This window comes from Spermophilus citellus (assembly GCF_964194105.1).
Source record: "Spermophilus citellus genome assembly, chromosome: 18".
NCBI lineage: Eukaryota > Metazoa > Chordata > Mammalia > Rodentia > Sciuridae > Spermophilus > Spermophilus citellus.
Window position 1 is genome coordinate 7,752,208 of NC_138200.1, and position 15,253 is coordinate 7,767,460.

Below are 15,253 nucleotides of genomic sequence, written 5' to 3' on the forward strand. Positions count from 1 at the left end.
TCAATCCCTGCTACAAAAAAAAAAAAAAAAAAAAAAAAATCACTCACTGTGCAGCTTAAAACAATGGAAATGTATTGTCTCACAGTTCTGGAGGTTAGAAGTCCAAAGTCAAGTGTTGGCAGAGCCATATTCCTTCCAAAGGCTCTAGGGGAGGATCATTCCTTGGCTCTTTCAGCTCTGGTGGCTCCCGGTGTTCCCTGGTGACACTTTGCTCCAACCCCCGCCTGTCCTCACTAGCCTTCTCTATCTCCAATCTCCCTGACTTTCCCTTTAAGAGCAGTTGTCATTGGACTTAGGATCCACACAGGTAATGCAGGGTGATCTCATCTCAAGACCCTTTTGCCAAAAAATGTCCCATTCGCAGGTCCAGGGGCGTGTCTTGTTTTGGCAGGGAAGCAGGCCACCACTTTGACCCACGATGTCCCGTCCCGGGTGCGTCGTTTTCCTCTGGGAACCTCAGTTTTCTCTCTCTCCAGCGGGGCCAACACTCACTACCACACCACGGAGCAGCTTTCAGGGCTGAAGGGAGCCTAGGAGTGTGAGGCTGCCCCAGGACTAGGAAACTCCATCTGCGGGTGGCCGGCATTTTACTGGATACTTTTCCATCACAGCTGGGTCTTTCTAATTTTTTTTTTTTAATTTTTGAAGTACTGGGGATTGAACCCAGAAGTGCTGTCCCACTGAGATACATTCCCAGCCCTTTTTTAAAATCTTAAAATATTTTGAGACAGGATCTCTCTAAGTTGCCCAGGCTGGCCTCAAATTTGCCATCCTCCTGCCTCAGCCTCCTAAGTCATGACTATAGGCAGGTGTCACATCGCCCAGCACAGATGGGCCTTGCTGCCCATCTTTTCCCATCGGTTTCCCCATGTCCGTTGGGCGGGGGAGTACCGAGGATTGAACTCAGGGGCACTGAACCACTGAACCACATCCCCAGCCCTATTGTGTTTTTTATTTAGAGACAGGGTCTGACTGAGTTGCTCAGCACCTCTGGTCCAATATTCTTTTCTTTTGTGGTGCTGGGGATTGAACCCAGGGCCTTGTGCATGCAAGGCAGGCACTCTACTAACTGAGCTATATCCCCAGCCCCTGGCCCAACATTCTTGACTATGTAGCCCTGTATATCCTGAGACTTGGTTTGCTCATCTGTAAAATGGGACAGTAACAGGCTTTCCCTCTTGGATGGCTGTGAGGATGACATGGGTAAGTGCACGGGAAGTACGTGAGACCTGGGCTGGGGTGGACTGGGTGCTTCCCTATGGAAGGTTTTATCACAATTACTGCTGAGTATTCATGGCTTCTCCTCTTTCCCTGTCTCTGGCTCCCTCTGTCTCTCTGTTTTCCTGAGTGCCCCACTCCAAGTCCTAAGGAGTGTCTTTCAGTCTGTCTGCTGTTCTCTCCACCTGAAGTTGATTCTAAAATAAGTCCAACACATTCTCTTTTTGTACCAGGGATTGAACCCAGAGGCATTTAAGCACTGAGCCACATCCCCAGCCCCTTTTTATTTGGAGACAGGGTCTTGCTAAGTTGCTTAGGGTCTCGTTCAATTGCTGAGGCTGGCTTTGAACTTGCAATCCTTCTGCATCAGCTTCCCAAGCAGCTGGGATTACAGGGCCATGCCTGGCTCTGCACATTCTCAAATACTCCTCCCTTCACAGTGGGCGAGGGGGAGCCTCATTTCCTTCCCCTCCACCATGGCTAGACTAAGTGACTCATTTCCCGTGAATTGAATAAAAGGAATGTGACTTCAGGAGACCAGGTCATAAAGGCCTCAGATGACTGCAGTCATGGCCAACAGCTTACCTGAACCCTCCTGAGAGAACAAGAGCCCCTTGTCAGCCATTCCCCGATGTCTAGCCCTTCAATTTGAGAAAATGAATGTCTGTCATTTTAAGTCACTACATGTTTGGATCATTTGTTATGCAGCAATGGATAACTAATACATATTTTCTTTCTTGGGTGCTTTCTTTGTGTCAGTCTCCATGTATGACATCTCTGTGACTCTTTCCATCTTTAGTTTCCAATTTACTATGTCTGAGTGCCTCTGTCTCTGGTTCCTTCCCAGTGTCTCTCTTTAAATTGGTTGGTCTGTCTCTGGGCCTCTCTCCCTCTATCTGGGTCTCTATCTCTGTCTTGGTGTTGCTCTGTGTCTCTCTTTTTCTGCATGATCAGCTCTATTTATAGGTAAGTGTGTGTGTGTCTGACTCCAGGTTTCCTACCGTGTGTGTGTGTGTGTGTGTGTGTGTGTGTGTTCCTCTCCCTGCCTGGATTGCTGTGTCTCTTTTTAATGTTTGGTGTCCCTCTCTGCTTCTATCCTGAAGTATCTGAGTCTGTTTCATCTTTCTCTGCCTCTGCACCTGTCTCTCTCCCTCCCTTCTGCCTGCCTTCTCTAACCCGATGTATGTCTCTCTCTCTCTCTGGGTCTTTCTGCTTCTACCTTTGATTCTCCTGCCTGTCTCTGTATCTCTACCAGTATCTATCTCTGTCATGTCCTCTGTGTGCGCTCGCCTGTCTTTCTCTCCTTCTCCCTCCCTCCCTCCGGCCTGGCATCTTGCTCTCGCTTCTCGAACCGGCTTCTCCCTCCGCCACGTCCCTCCCTGCCCCAGCCTCCACACTGGCCGCTCTTCACCTCAAGCTCTCGCCTCTGCCCTCCCGGCTCCACCTCCCCCGCCTCTGTCCCTTGCCAGGTCTCTGCCTCCCTCTCCCGGCCAGCGGCCCTCACCGCACCGAGTCTCCCAGGGGATCCCCGGCGGTTAAGGCAGCCCCTGGCGTAGGACCGAGGCCGAGTAGGGACGTGGGCGCCGGGGCGTCCGGCCTGGGTCCCTGCGATCTGCGGGACCCCGCTCCTCCGCCGCCCGCGCGCTGAGCGCGGAGACTCCAGGCTCCACCTTAAGCGCCTCCCTCCCTTTCTGCAGAGGACCCAACCGCCAGCTCCTGGCCCCAGGTGTCCGGGCCACCCCGCCCCCGGGGCCCGCGCGGCTGGGAGCTGACACCAGCCTCAGCGACCCGCATCTTGCCCCTGGCGCACCCCCCAGCCCGGGGCTGTGATATCGCCCCTCCCCAACAAAATAAATAAATAAATAACACCCGGAGAGAGAAGGGAGGGAGGAGGAGGAGGGAGGAAGGGCCGAGAGAAGAGAAACGGAGGAACAGAGAGAAGAGGCAGGAGAGGAGGAGGCGGGGAGGGAGCGCGAAGCTGGAGACCGCGAGGGGAGCGGGAGGAGGTGAGGAAGGCGAGAAGCGAGAGGCGAGAGGCAGCAGCAGAGAGGGAGAGGGAGGAGGCGAGGAGCAGGATGCAGACGAGGAGTTAGGAGGCTTGGGGGAGCTTGATGAAAGAAACGGAGAGGGGGTGTGGATTCGAAACCAAGAGGGAACCCCGGGGCCAGCAGAGGCAGACAGGAGGATCAGGAGGTAGAGGGAGAGTGGAGGGCTGGGGGCCGGGAGGAGCGCTGAGAAAGCAGAGGAGCGGGCCAGGGGTGCAAGTCCCTGGCATTTGGGGAGCGAGGCTCCCAGTGGGGAGGAAGGCTGAAGTCCTGGAGGAACAAATCTCCGACCGCGGAGGGTGTAGCTGAGGGGGGGCAGGGCAGCGGGAAGGGGTCGCTCCGAGGCCTCCCGGTGATGGGGGGTGCAGCTCGTCTGAGCGCCCCGCGAGCGCTGGTACTCTGGGCTGCAATGGGGGCGGCAGGTAAGACCTGGGGGTCCGGGCAGGAGCCCCTCGGGGAGGGGTGGGGTGGGGTGCCAAGGAGAGGGATTCAGGCTCCTCTCTTCCCAGCGCACATCGGACCAGCACCTGACCCTGAGGACTGGTGGAGCTACAAGGATAATCTCCAGGGAAACTTCGTGCCAGGTGCAGCCAGGGCGGGGGACCCAAGAGTCCGCCCCCTTCCCCCAGGTCTCTCTTTCTTCAGACTCAGGAGTCTGAGTCCCCAGCCCTCTCCTCCCCCCAGAACCTGGAATCCCTGCCCCCTCCTCCCTCCCTAAGGAGCAAGGCCGAGCCTCTGAACCCCAGCGGCTCACCAAGGGACATTATACATGCGCATTTCAAGTAGTGAGTGGGAGTGAGTGGAAGCAAAGAAAGTGTGGGGGTGGAGAGGACGTGTGTGTTCGCTGGGAGAGACAGGGCCTGGCTCCTGCTGAGAAAGAGAGGCTGGGTGGCCGCTTCCCCGACTCCTCTGGTCCTCTGGCGCAACTCCTCTCCCCACTACATTCACTGTCCAGCTGTGGGACAAGGGAGACTGAGAGAACTACAACTCCCATGGGGCTCTGAGGCAGGCAGGCGGGCAGGGGATGAGTAGGTTGCAGCCTTGAGGCCGGCTGGGAATTGTAGTTCCTTCCACAATGACCACATTAAGATGGGTTGGATCAAGGAGAGGCTTGGAGGTGTTGGGAGTGGGGTGGGGGGTTAGGAAACTATCCCAATATTCTTCTAGAACACAGGATTCTGGATTTCAGTACACTTCTCCCTCAAACCCTGGGGTCCAGGCTCCAGCCTCCTCCCTCAGACCCAAGGATCCAGAGCTGGGCCCACGCAACAGATTCTAGCATGAGTCCCAGCTCCTATTTCCAACTCCATTTCCTCCTGTTCCCACTTTTGTCCCCAGGGCCTCCCTTCTGGGGCCTGGTGAACGCAGCCTGGAGTTTGTGTGCCGTGGGGAAGCGGCAGAGCCCCGTGGATGTGGAGTTGAAGAGGGTCCTTTATGATCCCTTTCTGCCCCCGCTGAGGCTCAGCACTGGGGGAGAGAAGGTAAGGGGCCTGAAGGGAGGAATTATGGGATTCCCTGGGGGGGATGTGAGTGGAGGTCAGGGAAGGGGCTGCTGAGGTGGGCTGTCAGCATTGGGGAAGGAGTACTCGCTGGCTGGAGAGAGGCTCTTTGCACTCTAAACAGGTCACCTGTTCTTCCCTTCCCAAACATGGCTCCTAGTCTTCTCATCTTGGCAAAAGCAATGAAAAACAGAAAGTTTCCTGTATAAGGCAGTTTTTTTTGTTTGTTTGTTTGTTTGGGGTTTTTTTTTTTTTTTTTTTTTTTTTTTTTTGGTACTGGGGCTTGAACTCAGGGGCACTCGAACACTGAGCCACATCCCCATCCCTTTTTTGTATTTTATTTAGAGACAGGGTCTCACTGCTAGAGCCTCGACGCTGGTGCTGGCTTTGAACTCGCAATCCTCCTGTCTCAGCCTCCCAAGCCACTGGGATTACAGGTGTGCACCACTGTGCCCGGCTTGTATCAGGCAGTTTTAAAAGCTTGACAAGCCCTCTAATCCCATGCAATAAGTGCTATTATTATCATTATTTTATGGGTGTAGAGACTGAGGCACAGAGAGGTTTGGTTACTTGCCTGGGGTCACATAGTCAGAGTACCAGCACTGGTATTCAAATCAGGCAGTGTGGTTCCAGCATGGACTCCAGTTTGCACTAGCATTTCTTTTAAGTGCCACAACCATGTTTCACTTAGTTGTGGCAATCAAAAGACTCAGAGTCACCTTCCCCATGCCACCCCCTCCCTCATTTTCATTTCCAATCTAGTTTTCCCAGCCTCACTGGTACATATTCAGATCTCTTCACTTCTGGCCCCTCCACTCTCAACCAGGCCACATCATCTCCCACCCGATGGTGCCGCCTCCTCTTCACCTGCCTACCTCTCTGACTCCTGCAATCCGTTCTCGCTCCACCACTAGGGATGTTCGAAACACCAGCAGATCCCATCAAGATCCTATTAGGATAAGATAAGTTGTAACAGCAAACACTTACACAGCACTTACTATGTCTGGTATTCTGCCAAATATACTCAGTTTATTTAAATAAAAAAGAGGGAGCTGAGAATATAGCTCAGTTGGTAGATTGCTTGCCTTGCATGCACAAGGCCCTGGGTTCGATCCCCAGCATGATCCCTAGCACCAAAAAACAAAACAAATAAATAAAAAAGGAAAGTTCCCCATCATTGCCTGCAATGCCCATGTACTGGTGATCTGCTCCCATTACCACTCTCCTCTGTTCACTGGGTTCCATTAAAACAGGGCACCGCAGGGCCTTCACACTCTCTCTTCCCTCTTCCTGGACTGCCCTTCTTTCTGCTCTTTCACAAGGAACCCCTGCTTATCCTTCAGGTTTTCATTCATATGTCATCTCCCCAGAGAAGCCTTTCCTGACTCCTCCCTCAATCTAAGCTGGGTTCCCATTACACTTTCTTGAGCTCCTAATTCCTCCAGCATGATCACAGGATGCAATTAAGTAGTAGCAATTAATTACTTATGTGAGTCACTATTTGTTGTCTCTCATGTCTAGTTGCTCATTGCTCTATTCTTCACAGCTCAATAAATACTTGTTAATTAAATGAATTCACCAATATTGAGCACTTATCCTGGGCCAGCATGGAGCCTGGAAATGGGTTGGTGCTCACACTACATTCAATGATTAAATGGTTGTTGGAGCTGGACACGATGGTGCATGCCTGTAATCCCAGCAGCTCAGGAGACTGAGACAGGAGGATCATGAGTTCAAAACCAGCCTCAGCAACTTAATGAGGTCCTAAGCAACTCAGTGAGACCCTGTCTCTAAATAAAAGATTAAAAAAAGGGGGGGCAGGGCTGGGGATGTGGCTCAAGCGGTAGCGCGCTCGCCTGGCATGCGTGCGGCCCGGGTTCGATCCTCAGCACCACATACCAACAAAGATGTTGTGTCTGCCAAGAACTAAAAAAAAAAAAAAATATATATATATATATATATATATATATATATATATATTAAAAATTCTCTCTCTCCTCTCTCACTCTCTCTTTAAAAAAAAAGGTGGGGGGGCTAGGATATGGCTCAGTGGTTAAGTGCCCCTAGGTTAAGTTCAATCCTAGGTACAAAAAAAAAAAAAAAAGGTTGTGGGACCCAGTAAATGTAGGTGTGGGAAATGTCCCTCTGACAGCTTGTTCCTCTCCCACAGCTCCGGGGAACCCTGTACAACACTGGCCGCCATGTCTCCTTCCTGCCTGCACCCCGGCCTGTAGTCAATGTGTCTGGGGGTCCCCTCCTTTATAGCCACCGACTCAGCGAACTGAGACTCCTGTTTGGAGCTCGAGACGGAGCAGGTTCTGAACACCAGATCAACCATCAGGGCTTCTCTGCTGAGGTGGTGGCCACTGACCTGAATTCTTACCTGTGACCCTCCACCCCAAGTCAACTCAATTCCTCTCTCCTCTCCCATCCTCCTCCACAAACACTGCCCCACAACCTAAGCCCAACCCCAAAGCCAGAGACCTGGAGTCATCCTCTCCTCCCCTTCTACTGGGGGACCCCCACTCTCTGTATCCCCCCCAGGTGCAGCTAATTCACTTCAATCAGGAACTCTATGGGAATCTCAGTGCAGCCTCCAGGGGGCCCAATGGCCTGGCCATTCTCAGTCTCTTTGTCAATGTAAGTGGAGGCAAGATGGGCACCTGGAAACCCAGGAAGAGGGAGCTGGAGGCCCAGACTCCTGTGTCCTGGGAGTGGAGGATTTGGGGAGTTGGTGGCTTGGGCTTCTGGGTTCCTGCCTCCTCACATTCTATCCCAACACAGGTGGCGGGTAGCTCAAATCCATTCCTCAGTCGCCTCCTCAACCGGGACACCATCACCCGCATCTCCTACAAGAGTACGTCCCTGGTGTGTTGGGGGACAACACATGTGAGACTGGGGGATGCTGTTCAAGAGGGGCACCCCTCTTTATTCTGGCCTGATATTCCCACAGATGATGCCTACTTTCTTCAAGACCTGAGCCTGGAGCTCCTGTTCCCGGAATCCTTTGGCTTCATCACCTACCAGGGATCTCTCAGCACCCCACCCTGCTCTGAGACTGTCACCTGGATCCTCATTGACCGGGCCCTCAATATTACCTCCCTACAGGTGACCCTCTGTCTGCACCCTCCCCTGCTCCCCAGGTCTGGGTACTCCATTTACTGTCTAGGTATCCCCCAACCTCCCTTTCCCTCCCTCTCCTCCTTGGCTGGTAACTCAAGGAAGTATGAGGGTTAGCTCATCCTTGTGGGTGGATCTGGCTGAGCACAGGCCACGCCCACCAGCTCCATTCACTGCAGCTTTCCCACCCTCCCTCCTTGGCAGATGCACTCCCTGAGACTCCTGAGCCAGAATCCTCCATCCCAGATCTTCCAGAGCCTCAGCGGTAATGGCCGGCCCCTGCAGCCTTTGGCCCACAGGGCCTTGAGGGGCAACAGGGACCCCCGGCACCCTGAGAGGCGCTGCAGAGGCCCCAACTACCGCCTGCATGGTATGATTCAGTTTATGCCCACTTCACGTCTTGGTCCAAACCGCTCTGTGTCTCCCAGTAGTTCCTCAATATGATACAGCCCCACCCCCATTTGCTGCTTCTGTGTGGTCTAACCTGAGATCTCCTCTCCCTCCTTCCCCCCATATGTCAATGTGGTACAGTCCACCTCCCTGCCATAGACTATTGCTGGTCCATGATTTGTCTTTCCTCTTCATCGCTTTGCAACTTGGCATATAACCCGGCCCCTCTGACTTCCTTGTGGTACAAGTACCTATTGGTGCGTGCCTCCTATTACTGGGATTTTCCAAAATGGTGCGGTCCAGATCCCCTTCCTGTTTCTGTGTGGTACTACCCTAAGCTGTTCAAGCCTGACAGCCTCCCCCCTTACTGAGAATCAACGTGGTACGATCCTTTTCCCTGCCCATGGTTTAACCCAGTGATCTAGTGGTCGCTTCTTTGGATTCCCAACGTGGTACACTACAGAGCCCTAGACCTCCTTCACGTAGTTTAGCCTAATGCCGATCTGGATTTCACCTTCCTGATGCCTCTCTATGGTTTGATCCCAGATCTGACCATTTTCCCCAGCTTCTCAACCTGGTACATTCCGGTTCCCCCTTCTCAACCTTCCTGTGGTAGAGTCCTGCTCAGCCCAGCAATCGCCCCCTGTATGCCCCCTGCACCGCCCATCCTAAGCCATCACCCCCAACCAGTGTCCTCTCTTGCAGTGGATGGTGCCCCCCATGGTCGCTGAGATTCCCCATCGAAGATTGCGTCCGGCCGTCCCAAACCTCCCTAAGAGGGGAGGCAAGTTACCCCAAAACAAATCTATTAAAGGGACAGAATACTTCCTGTTTCTCAGTGGTCTGATTGTAAGCCGCGGTGAGGGAAATAATGGATATTAAAGAACTATGGTCTTCCTCCCAAAGCCAATCTGCCTCTGCCTAAGCCTCTGTTATTTGTTGTTTGGGTTTTCTGCTTCTCAAAAAAATTATTTGGACAAACGGCTCCTTTAAGAGGCACCTCTCCTCCCCCACCCCCATCAGGCAGCACGCGCAGAGCCATGTGCTTCCCCCTTCCGCCTGCCTCATTGGCCCGAACTGGGTCACGGTCCCGCCCCTAGCGCCACCTCTCATTGGGCAAATGTAGGTCAGTGTCCCGCCTTCTTCCGAAAGGCAAGGCAACTTCACGCGCTCAGCCCCTCACGCGCCCTCCTGGGCTTTGGAGGATCCACGGGCTCCATTGGCTGGGCGCCTCAAGGGATCGAGACACGATTGGCCGGTGCTTACAGCCGGAGGGAGGCACGCGGCTGGGGTGCAAGGCCAAAGAGGCGGGAGGGGCAGGACAGGGCAGGGCTAGTGCGGGCGGGGGCCCGGAGGAGGGGCGCGCGCCGTGGCGTCGGGTGTTTTGGTTTGGATTTTTTTTTCCACGAAAGAAGTTTGCCTTGGCCACGCCTCAAGGCGGCCGCCTCCTCCTGCCCCCTCCTCCGCCCCTCGGCGCACACCTCTGGTGCAGATTGCAAAGCGCTTTCCGTTGCGAGAGCTGCAAATTTTGCAAAAGCTAGGCTCGCCCACCTTGTAAGAAGGAGCGCCTGTGTCCCTGGTATCCTCAATTGCAAGAGCTGGTCGCCTGATTTGGTCACCGGCTCATCCAGACTGTATGATCTCCCGGGACCCTCTTGAGTTGCACGTTTCTGCACCAAGGACCGTAATTCCCCTTCGCTCCTAGGATTTGCAGCGTTCTGGATACTGGAGGCTTGCAAGCTACGCTCGCCCAACCTTGGGCAGACATTCGCCCGAACCACAGGAGTGTGCCGGAGGCAGGCCAGTCCTTCGCCTCTCCATGAGCCCATGAACCTGGGGGCAGGTGCCCGGAGATGGCGCGGCCTCTGAGCGACAGGACCCCGGCCCCCCTGCTGCTGGGCGGCCCGGCGGGGGTGCCCCCTGGCGGGGGCGCGCTGCTTGGGCTTCGGAGCCTTCTGCAGGGAACCAGCAAGCCCAAAGAGCCGGCCAGCTGTGAGTTCTAGCCCCCAATCCCTTAGGGACTAAGTGCTGGGGGAGGGGGGATGGCTTATAGTAGACACCTTCTATGTGCTGGGAGTCCATATTTCCCACTCTCTACTCAATTACTCAGATGTTCAAGCCTCTAGATCCTCATCGTCCAGGACTCAAAAGTGCAAGCTTTCAATCTGTCCATCGGAGGACCCAGGAATCTAGGTCCCCAGACTCTCTCATTTGGCCTGGGTGTCTGGACCCATGGGGTCCAGAGAGAAGGGGGTGTGTGTTGGATGCTCACACGGTGGTGACACGGGCTTGGGCGGGGCCTCATGGGGTCACATGGAATGTAGGGATGAGGAATGTGCCTGAGGAATAGAGCTCCCTTCCTGCCCCTTATGGATTGTGGGGGAAGGGAGAAAGGGGTACACTGCGCAGGGGATGGGGGAATTTCAGAGGAATTACAAAGCTGTCATTTTTTTCTCTCACCTGCCCAACCCTCCACCTACCCTGGACCTGGCCCCCCTCTTTCTGAACTTCCGTCCCTCTTTGCTGAATCGCTGTCTTTCTGTTTCTCTATCCTTTCTCGGACCTCTGTGTATCTTTCTGGGTCCCTACCCACCCCCGTTCTTTCCCTTTTGGTCTCTCTCCTCCTTTGTATCTCTGTCCTCTCCTCTCTCTGGGTCTTTGCCCTCTTTCTCCTGTATCTTTCCTTCAACTCTTGTCTCTCTTTGAATCTCTGCCGTGTGGGTCTCCCATAAACTCCCTCTTTCTGACTTGGGGGTCCCTTCCCACCTCTTTCTCCACCCACCCCTATCCCGCTCCGTGTTTCCCTGACCCGCAGGTCTCCTGAAGGAAAAGGAGCGCAAGGCGGCTCCGCCCGCAACTACCGTCCCCGGGCCCGGCCTGGAGACTGCGGGCCCGGTAGATGCCCCAGCGGGGTCGACAGGGGGCGGCGGGTCCCCGCGGGGGCGGCCGGCGGCGGCGGTGCCTGGCCCGGGTCTGTTGGCGCCGCTGCTGTGGGAGCGCACGCTGCCTTTCGGGGACGTGGAGTACGTGGACCTGGACGCCTTCCTGCTGGAGCACGGGCTCCCGCCCAGCCCGCCGCCCCCGGGTGGCCCGTCGCCGGCGCCGTCGCCCGCGCGCACGCCCGCACCCTCCCCGGGGCCGGGGTCCTGCGGCTCGGCCTCCCCTCGCTCTTCGCCTGGGCACGCCCCCGCCCGGGCTGCCTTGGGGGCCGCCGGCGGCCACCGCGCAGGTGCGGCTAAAGGGGCGGGGCCGTGCGGCGCTCTGAACTGGGGCTGTGGTCCCGAATACTGTGTCCTCTTGTGGAGAAGGGCTCAGATTCTATGCCTCTTAATGGGACAGAAACTGAGTGTCCTGGGTCCGTAGGGAAGGAAGGACTTAGGACCCTAAGTTCCAGGAAGCCTTTCCAACGATTTTTGTGGATTTTTCTGTGGGACTTGGTGACAAAGGGCCCGGATACTCCAGTGGCACCGGGACCAGAAGCCCAGAAGTTATTTATTGGGGAAATGTAGAGTGACTCCAGTTTCTTGGTCTAGGATAGGAACTCCTAGACCGCTAAAATGCGAGAAGGCGAGACCTGGGCACAGATTTCTGTTCCCCTGCACATAGAGACTCTACTCTCCTGGGTCCCCCCATTGGGGATGCTGCAGCCCGGGACTTCAGGGTCCCGCAGAGAGGGTGTAGGTCGGGGATACTGGTTCTGGGTCCCCCTGTGGAGCTCCGTATATTCCTGGGAGAGAGGAGCCTGGTCTCAGACTCATGGCCACTCCAGTGGCAAGGGGCTCGGGAGCCTGGGGACCGGGCGGGTTGTCCGATGCTCCCCAGATCAGGGGGATCTGGCGCCTTCCGAAAAAACAAAAGGAGAAGTGAACCCCTTCGAGCACACTGAGGTCCCCAGGCGGAGAGTACAATTCTGGGATTCCCAGGTACTTGTGCCCCTGGTCCGACCTCCAAGCACAACCTGGGTACTCCAGTTCCCAGCGGCACATTCCCTCGCCACGTGAGACTTCCCTCCCTGCTCCTAGTTTTCGCGCACGCGCTGTCACGCGCGAGGGGGCGGGGCCCGGGAACGTGAGGGCGCTTGTGGCGGGGGTTGGGGTGGGGAGCAAGAGAGAAGCAGGCGGCAGCACGTGACTCGGCCCTGAACCTGTGTCCTCAGTTGGCCCCTGCTTGCTCGCGCTTAAAGGCGCAGGCTCCTCCTTCTCGAACCAACCTTCTGGAACCTCAGAGTCGCTTCCTGTTCGCATACCTAATCCTGCGGAAGCTAACTTGAGGTCCTTTTTTTCTGAACAGCCTGGAGTCTAAGCTTTGGTCAGGGATTCAGTAAGTAGGATTCAGGCTGGACTGTAGGAAGGAAATGAGGAACTTGAAGTCCCAAGCTTTTAGCCTTCTTTACCTGACTCGTGTTACTTAGGGTCATTTATGACTGGGCCTCACTTTCCCTGTTTGTAAAATCAGAGTTGATTCCATGATGTCTGAGCATGTTTGTGACCCCGGGAAGCTCTAAATTTTATATTAACATGGACATGATGCCTGGTAGGCAAACTTTGTGATAGATCCAGAAGCGCCTTCCCTGTGATGGGCAAGATACCTGAGCAGGGGATAACTTCTGAGAATCCACTCCCCAAAATAAATACACGTTCAAGTGACATGCTTTTTCCCCAAGGGCTGACCTCTCGGGACACACCCAGTCCTGTGGACCCAGACACGGTGGAGGTGCTGATGACCTTTGAACCAGATCCAGCTGATCTTGCCCTGTCAAGCATTCCAGGCCATGAGACCTTTGACCCCCGGAGACACCGTTTCTCAGAGGAGGAACTTAAACCCCAGCCAATCATGAAGAAGGCAAGGAAAATTCAGGTGCCAGAAGAGCAGAAGGTGAGCACTACCAGATGTGGGATACAGCTTGACTTGGGACAAGCCCACAGCCAGGGATGGTCCTGTCCAAGCTGGCCTGAGCTTCTCACTGGAATGTGCTCTTGGGCTGTCCAGGCTGCAAAGATGAGTTCATTTTGACCAGAGAGCATAATGGGGAAGGCATTTGGGCTTGAGACTTATGAAGACAGCATCATTATGGGGTACAGAGTCATACAAGACAGCTGTACTTGTTCTGGTTGTGTGGACTTGGAGGTTCTTTGGTCGCTTGGACCCAGAGCCCTCAATGGGGCATGGTTCAAGTTCCAGGAGGCCCATTTGCCAAGAACAGCCTTCTTTAGCATATCAACCTGTCTCTCCTGAGCAGCCAGCCAGGCTGGGGCTGAATCTTTGATCCAATTAGGGGCATCCTTCACAGCAATTGCATCTGTCTAGGACATAGATGCTGCCAGCCTTTGCAGTTCTTACTCCCTGGGACTGATGTTCTCATCGGTGAGGGGCCTGAGGTGCCCTTAGTAACCAGGGCCACCTTCTGATTTGCGGTGATTTGGATTTGGACTGCCTCTTTCTAGCACTGCTTTGCCACTGATGGGTTCTCTGCTATCAAGAGGTGCGTATGCATCTCTCACAAGGCTTTGCCGGGACCTTGGGTGAGAAACCATCACTAGGGATGGGCCTAGAAGCCCAGTCAAGACCAGTGTTTTTCATGCTTCAGGTCCCTGTTGCTAGGGACTAGATGTGCCCTAGCAAGCAGGAACTAGGTTTTAATTAAATGGGAGCTGAGGGAAGCATCTCCTTGAGCTAGAAAGCCTTGTTACTAAAGAGTGGTTCTCCTTAGCAACCAGATTCCAGGACTGGAGGACCCTGGGTATAATCCTCTGGGGAAGTCTCAGGATAGGCCCCTTTGTTAAGGGGCCTATCAACCAGATCCTGTTGGGGAAGAGGCAGCTGCCTGGCAATTCAAGGTCAGCAGGTCAGAGACTACCCACAATCATTTGGATCATTTAGATCTCAACACTCTTTGCTGAGGAGGGATGAAGTTGCCTTGGCAACCAGGTCAAAAGCTGCCTAGCTCTGGAAGGATTTTATGAGACACTAAACCCCATCCACCCTGGGTTGAGGTGGGGGACTTTCTTTAGTAACCAGGATCTGGAAAAAAAAATGATGTATAGGCCAGTGCTCTTCACTGGGATAAGACCTCATACCCCTGAAGCCCTGTTCCTGTTCCCCGTTGCTAGGGAACAATAATCCATAGCAACCAGGACCTAACTGCAGGCCTTTGACAAATGGGGAGGGGTGGGGTGTGTTTTCCACAGTGGATACCTGGAACCGGGTTGCTTGAGGGTAGGAGTTTATTTCATACCTTAGCCTGTTAGGGGCCTGGTCTTCTTAGCAACCTGGGCCCAGGAGGGCAGACACCCCTGCCCCCAGCAGAGACTGGGTGTGGGTTAGGCTCCTCTGCTGAGCAAGAAGCAGCCCTGGGGCAGGGTTGTCTTAGAAGCTGCTCCTCCCTTGTTATCTTGCTGGGTCTCAGTGCCCTTCCACCCCTCCACTCCCAGGACGAGAAGTATTGGAGCCGACGGTACAAGAACAATGAGGCAGCCAAACGGTCTCGCGATGCCCGGCGGCTGAAGGAAAACCAGATTTCGGTGCGGGCGGCCTTCCTGGAGAAGGAGAACGCCCTGCTGCGTCAGGAGGTGGTGTCTGTCCGTCAGGAGCTGTCCCACTACCGCGCGGTGCTGTCCCGCTACCAGGCCCAGCATGGGGCTCTGTGAGGCTGCCCCCACCCCCATCTGGCAGAGCCCTCTTTCTTGCTCAGACTCGCGCCCTCTTCCCTCCCCGCCCTGTGGTCCACGGGCTGGCCAGCGGGGTGCCCCAGGGACCGTGACGATGCAGATAAATACATTTATATTTTTAAGAAAAAGCGAGCCTCCCCCCTCCCTCGCGGGGGCGGGGAGGGTCCTGTGTGTGCCCCGGGCACGTCGGGGACCCCATCCTCCCACCGCCTCCGTTAACACGATCCTGAATAAATCTTGAGAACCCCAGAGCCAGCTGTTGTGGGGACAAGGCAGCTATCTGGCCCCGGTTCCAAACCAGCAGGTCACACTG

The 15,253-nt window shown here is 54.9% G+C and overlaps 3 protein-coding genes across 10 annotated transcripts in view; 2 read left to right on the forward strand and 1 right to left on the reverse strand.

The window, feature by feature from the left end:
- Positions 1-10,101, reverse strand: part of FUT2 (fucosyltransferase 2 (H blood group)) — a gene marked incomplete at its 5' end in the record, with an annotated part of 49,697 nt that extends 39,596 nt beyond the window's left edge. The window contains 2 exons of one of the 5 annotated variants that reach the window (XM_081275211.1): positions 5,638-5,711; positions 9,824-9,943. Coding sequence is in view for 1 of the 5 variants with exons in the window: in XM_081275215.1 (XP_081131341.1) it covers positions 9,824-10,101 (278 nt within the window). Of the gene's footprint in view, positions 1-5,637; positions 5,712-9,823 lie in introns of those variants that run through there. The other 4 variants (XM_081275213.1, XM_081275216.1, XM_081275210.1 and 1 more) reach the window with 4 other exon arrangements.
- Positions 2,759-9,099, forward strand: CA11 (carbonic anhydrase 11). Of its 2 annotated transcripts, none has more exons than XM_081275241.1 (9): positions 2,759-3,685; positions 3,773-3,892; positions 4,602-4,744; positions 6,933-7,118; positions 7,307-7,402; positions 7,547-7,619; positions 7,716-7,870; positions 8,087-8,252; positions 8,978-9,099. In XM_081275241.1, the coding sequence occupies exons 1-9, from the start codon at positions 3,619-3,621 to the stop codon at positions 9,001-9,003; spliced, it is 1,032 nt and encodes a 343-aa protein (XP_081131367.1). In that variant the 5' UTR covers positions 2,759-3,618; the 3' UTR covers positions 9,004-9,099. The 2 variants fall into 2 exon arrangements, with proteins under 2 accessions (XP_081131367.1, XP_081131368.1); XM_081275242.1 differs by having other exon boundaries at positions 2,763-3,685; positions 3,773-3,847.
- On the forward strand, positions 9,986-15,189 carry DBP (D-box binding PAR bZIP transcription factor). Of its 3 annotated transcripts, none has more exons than XM_081275244.1 (4): positions 9,986-10,264; positions 11,088-11,501; positions 12,936-13,147; positions 14,704-15,189. In XM_081275244.1, exons 1-4 carry the CDS (start codon positions 10,126-10,128, stop codon positions 14,917-14,919), a joined length of 981 nt encoding a protein of 326 aa, XP_081131370.1. In that variant the 5' UTR covers positions 9,986-10,125; the 3' UTR covers positions 14,920-15,189. The 3 variants fall into 3 exon arrangements, with proteins under 3 accessions (XP_081131370.1, XP_081131371.1, XP_081131372.1); XM_081275245.1 differs by having other exon boundaries at positions 14,679-14,873; XM_081275246.1 differs by lacking the exon at positions 11,088-11,501.
- Positions 15,190-15,253: the final 64 nt, after the last annotated feature.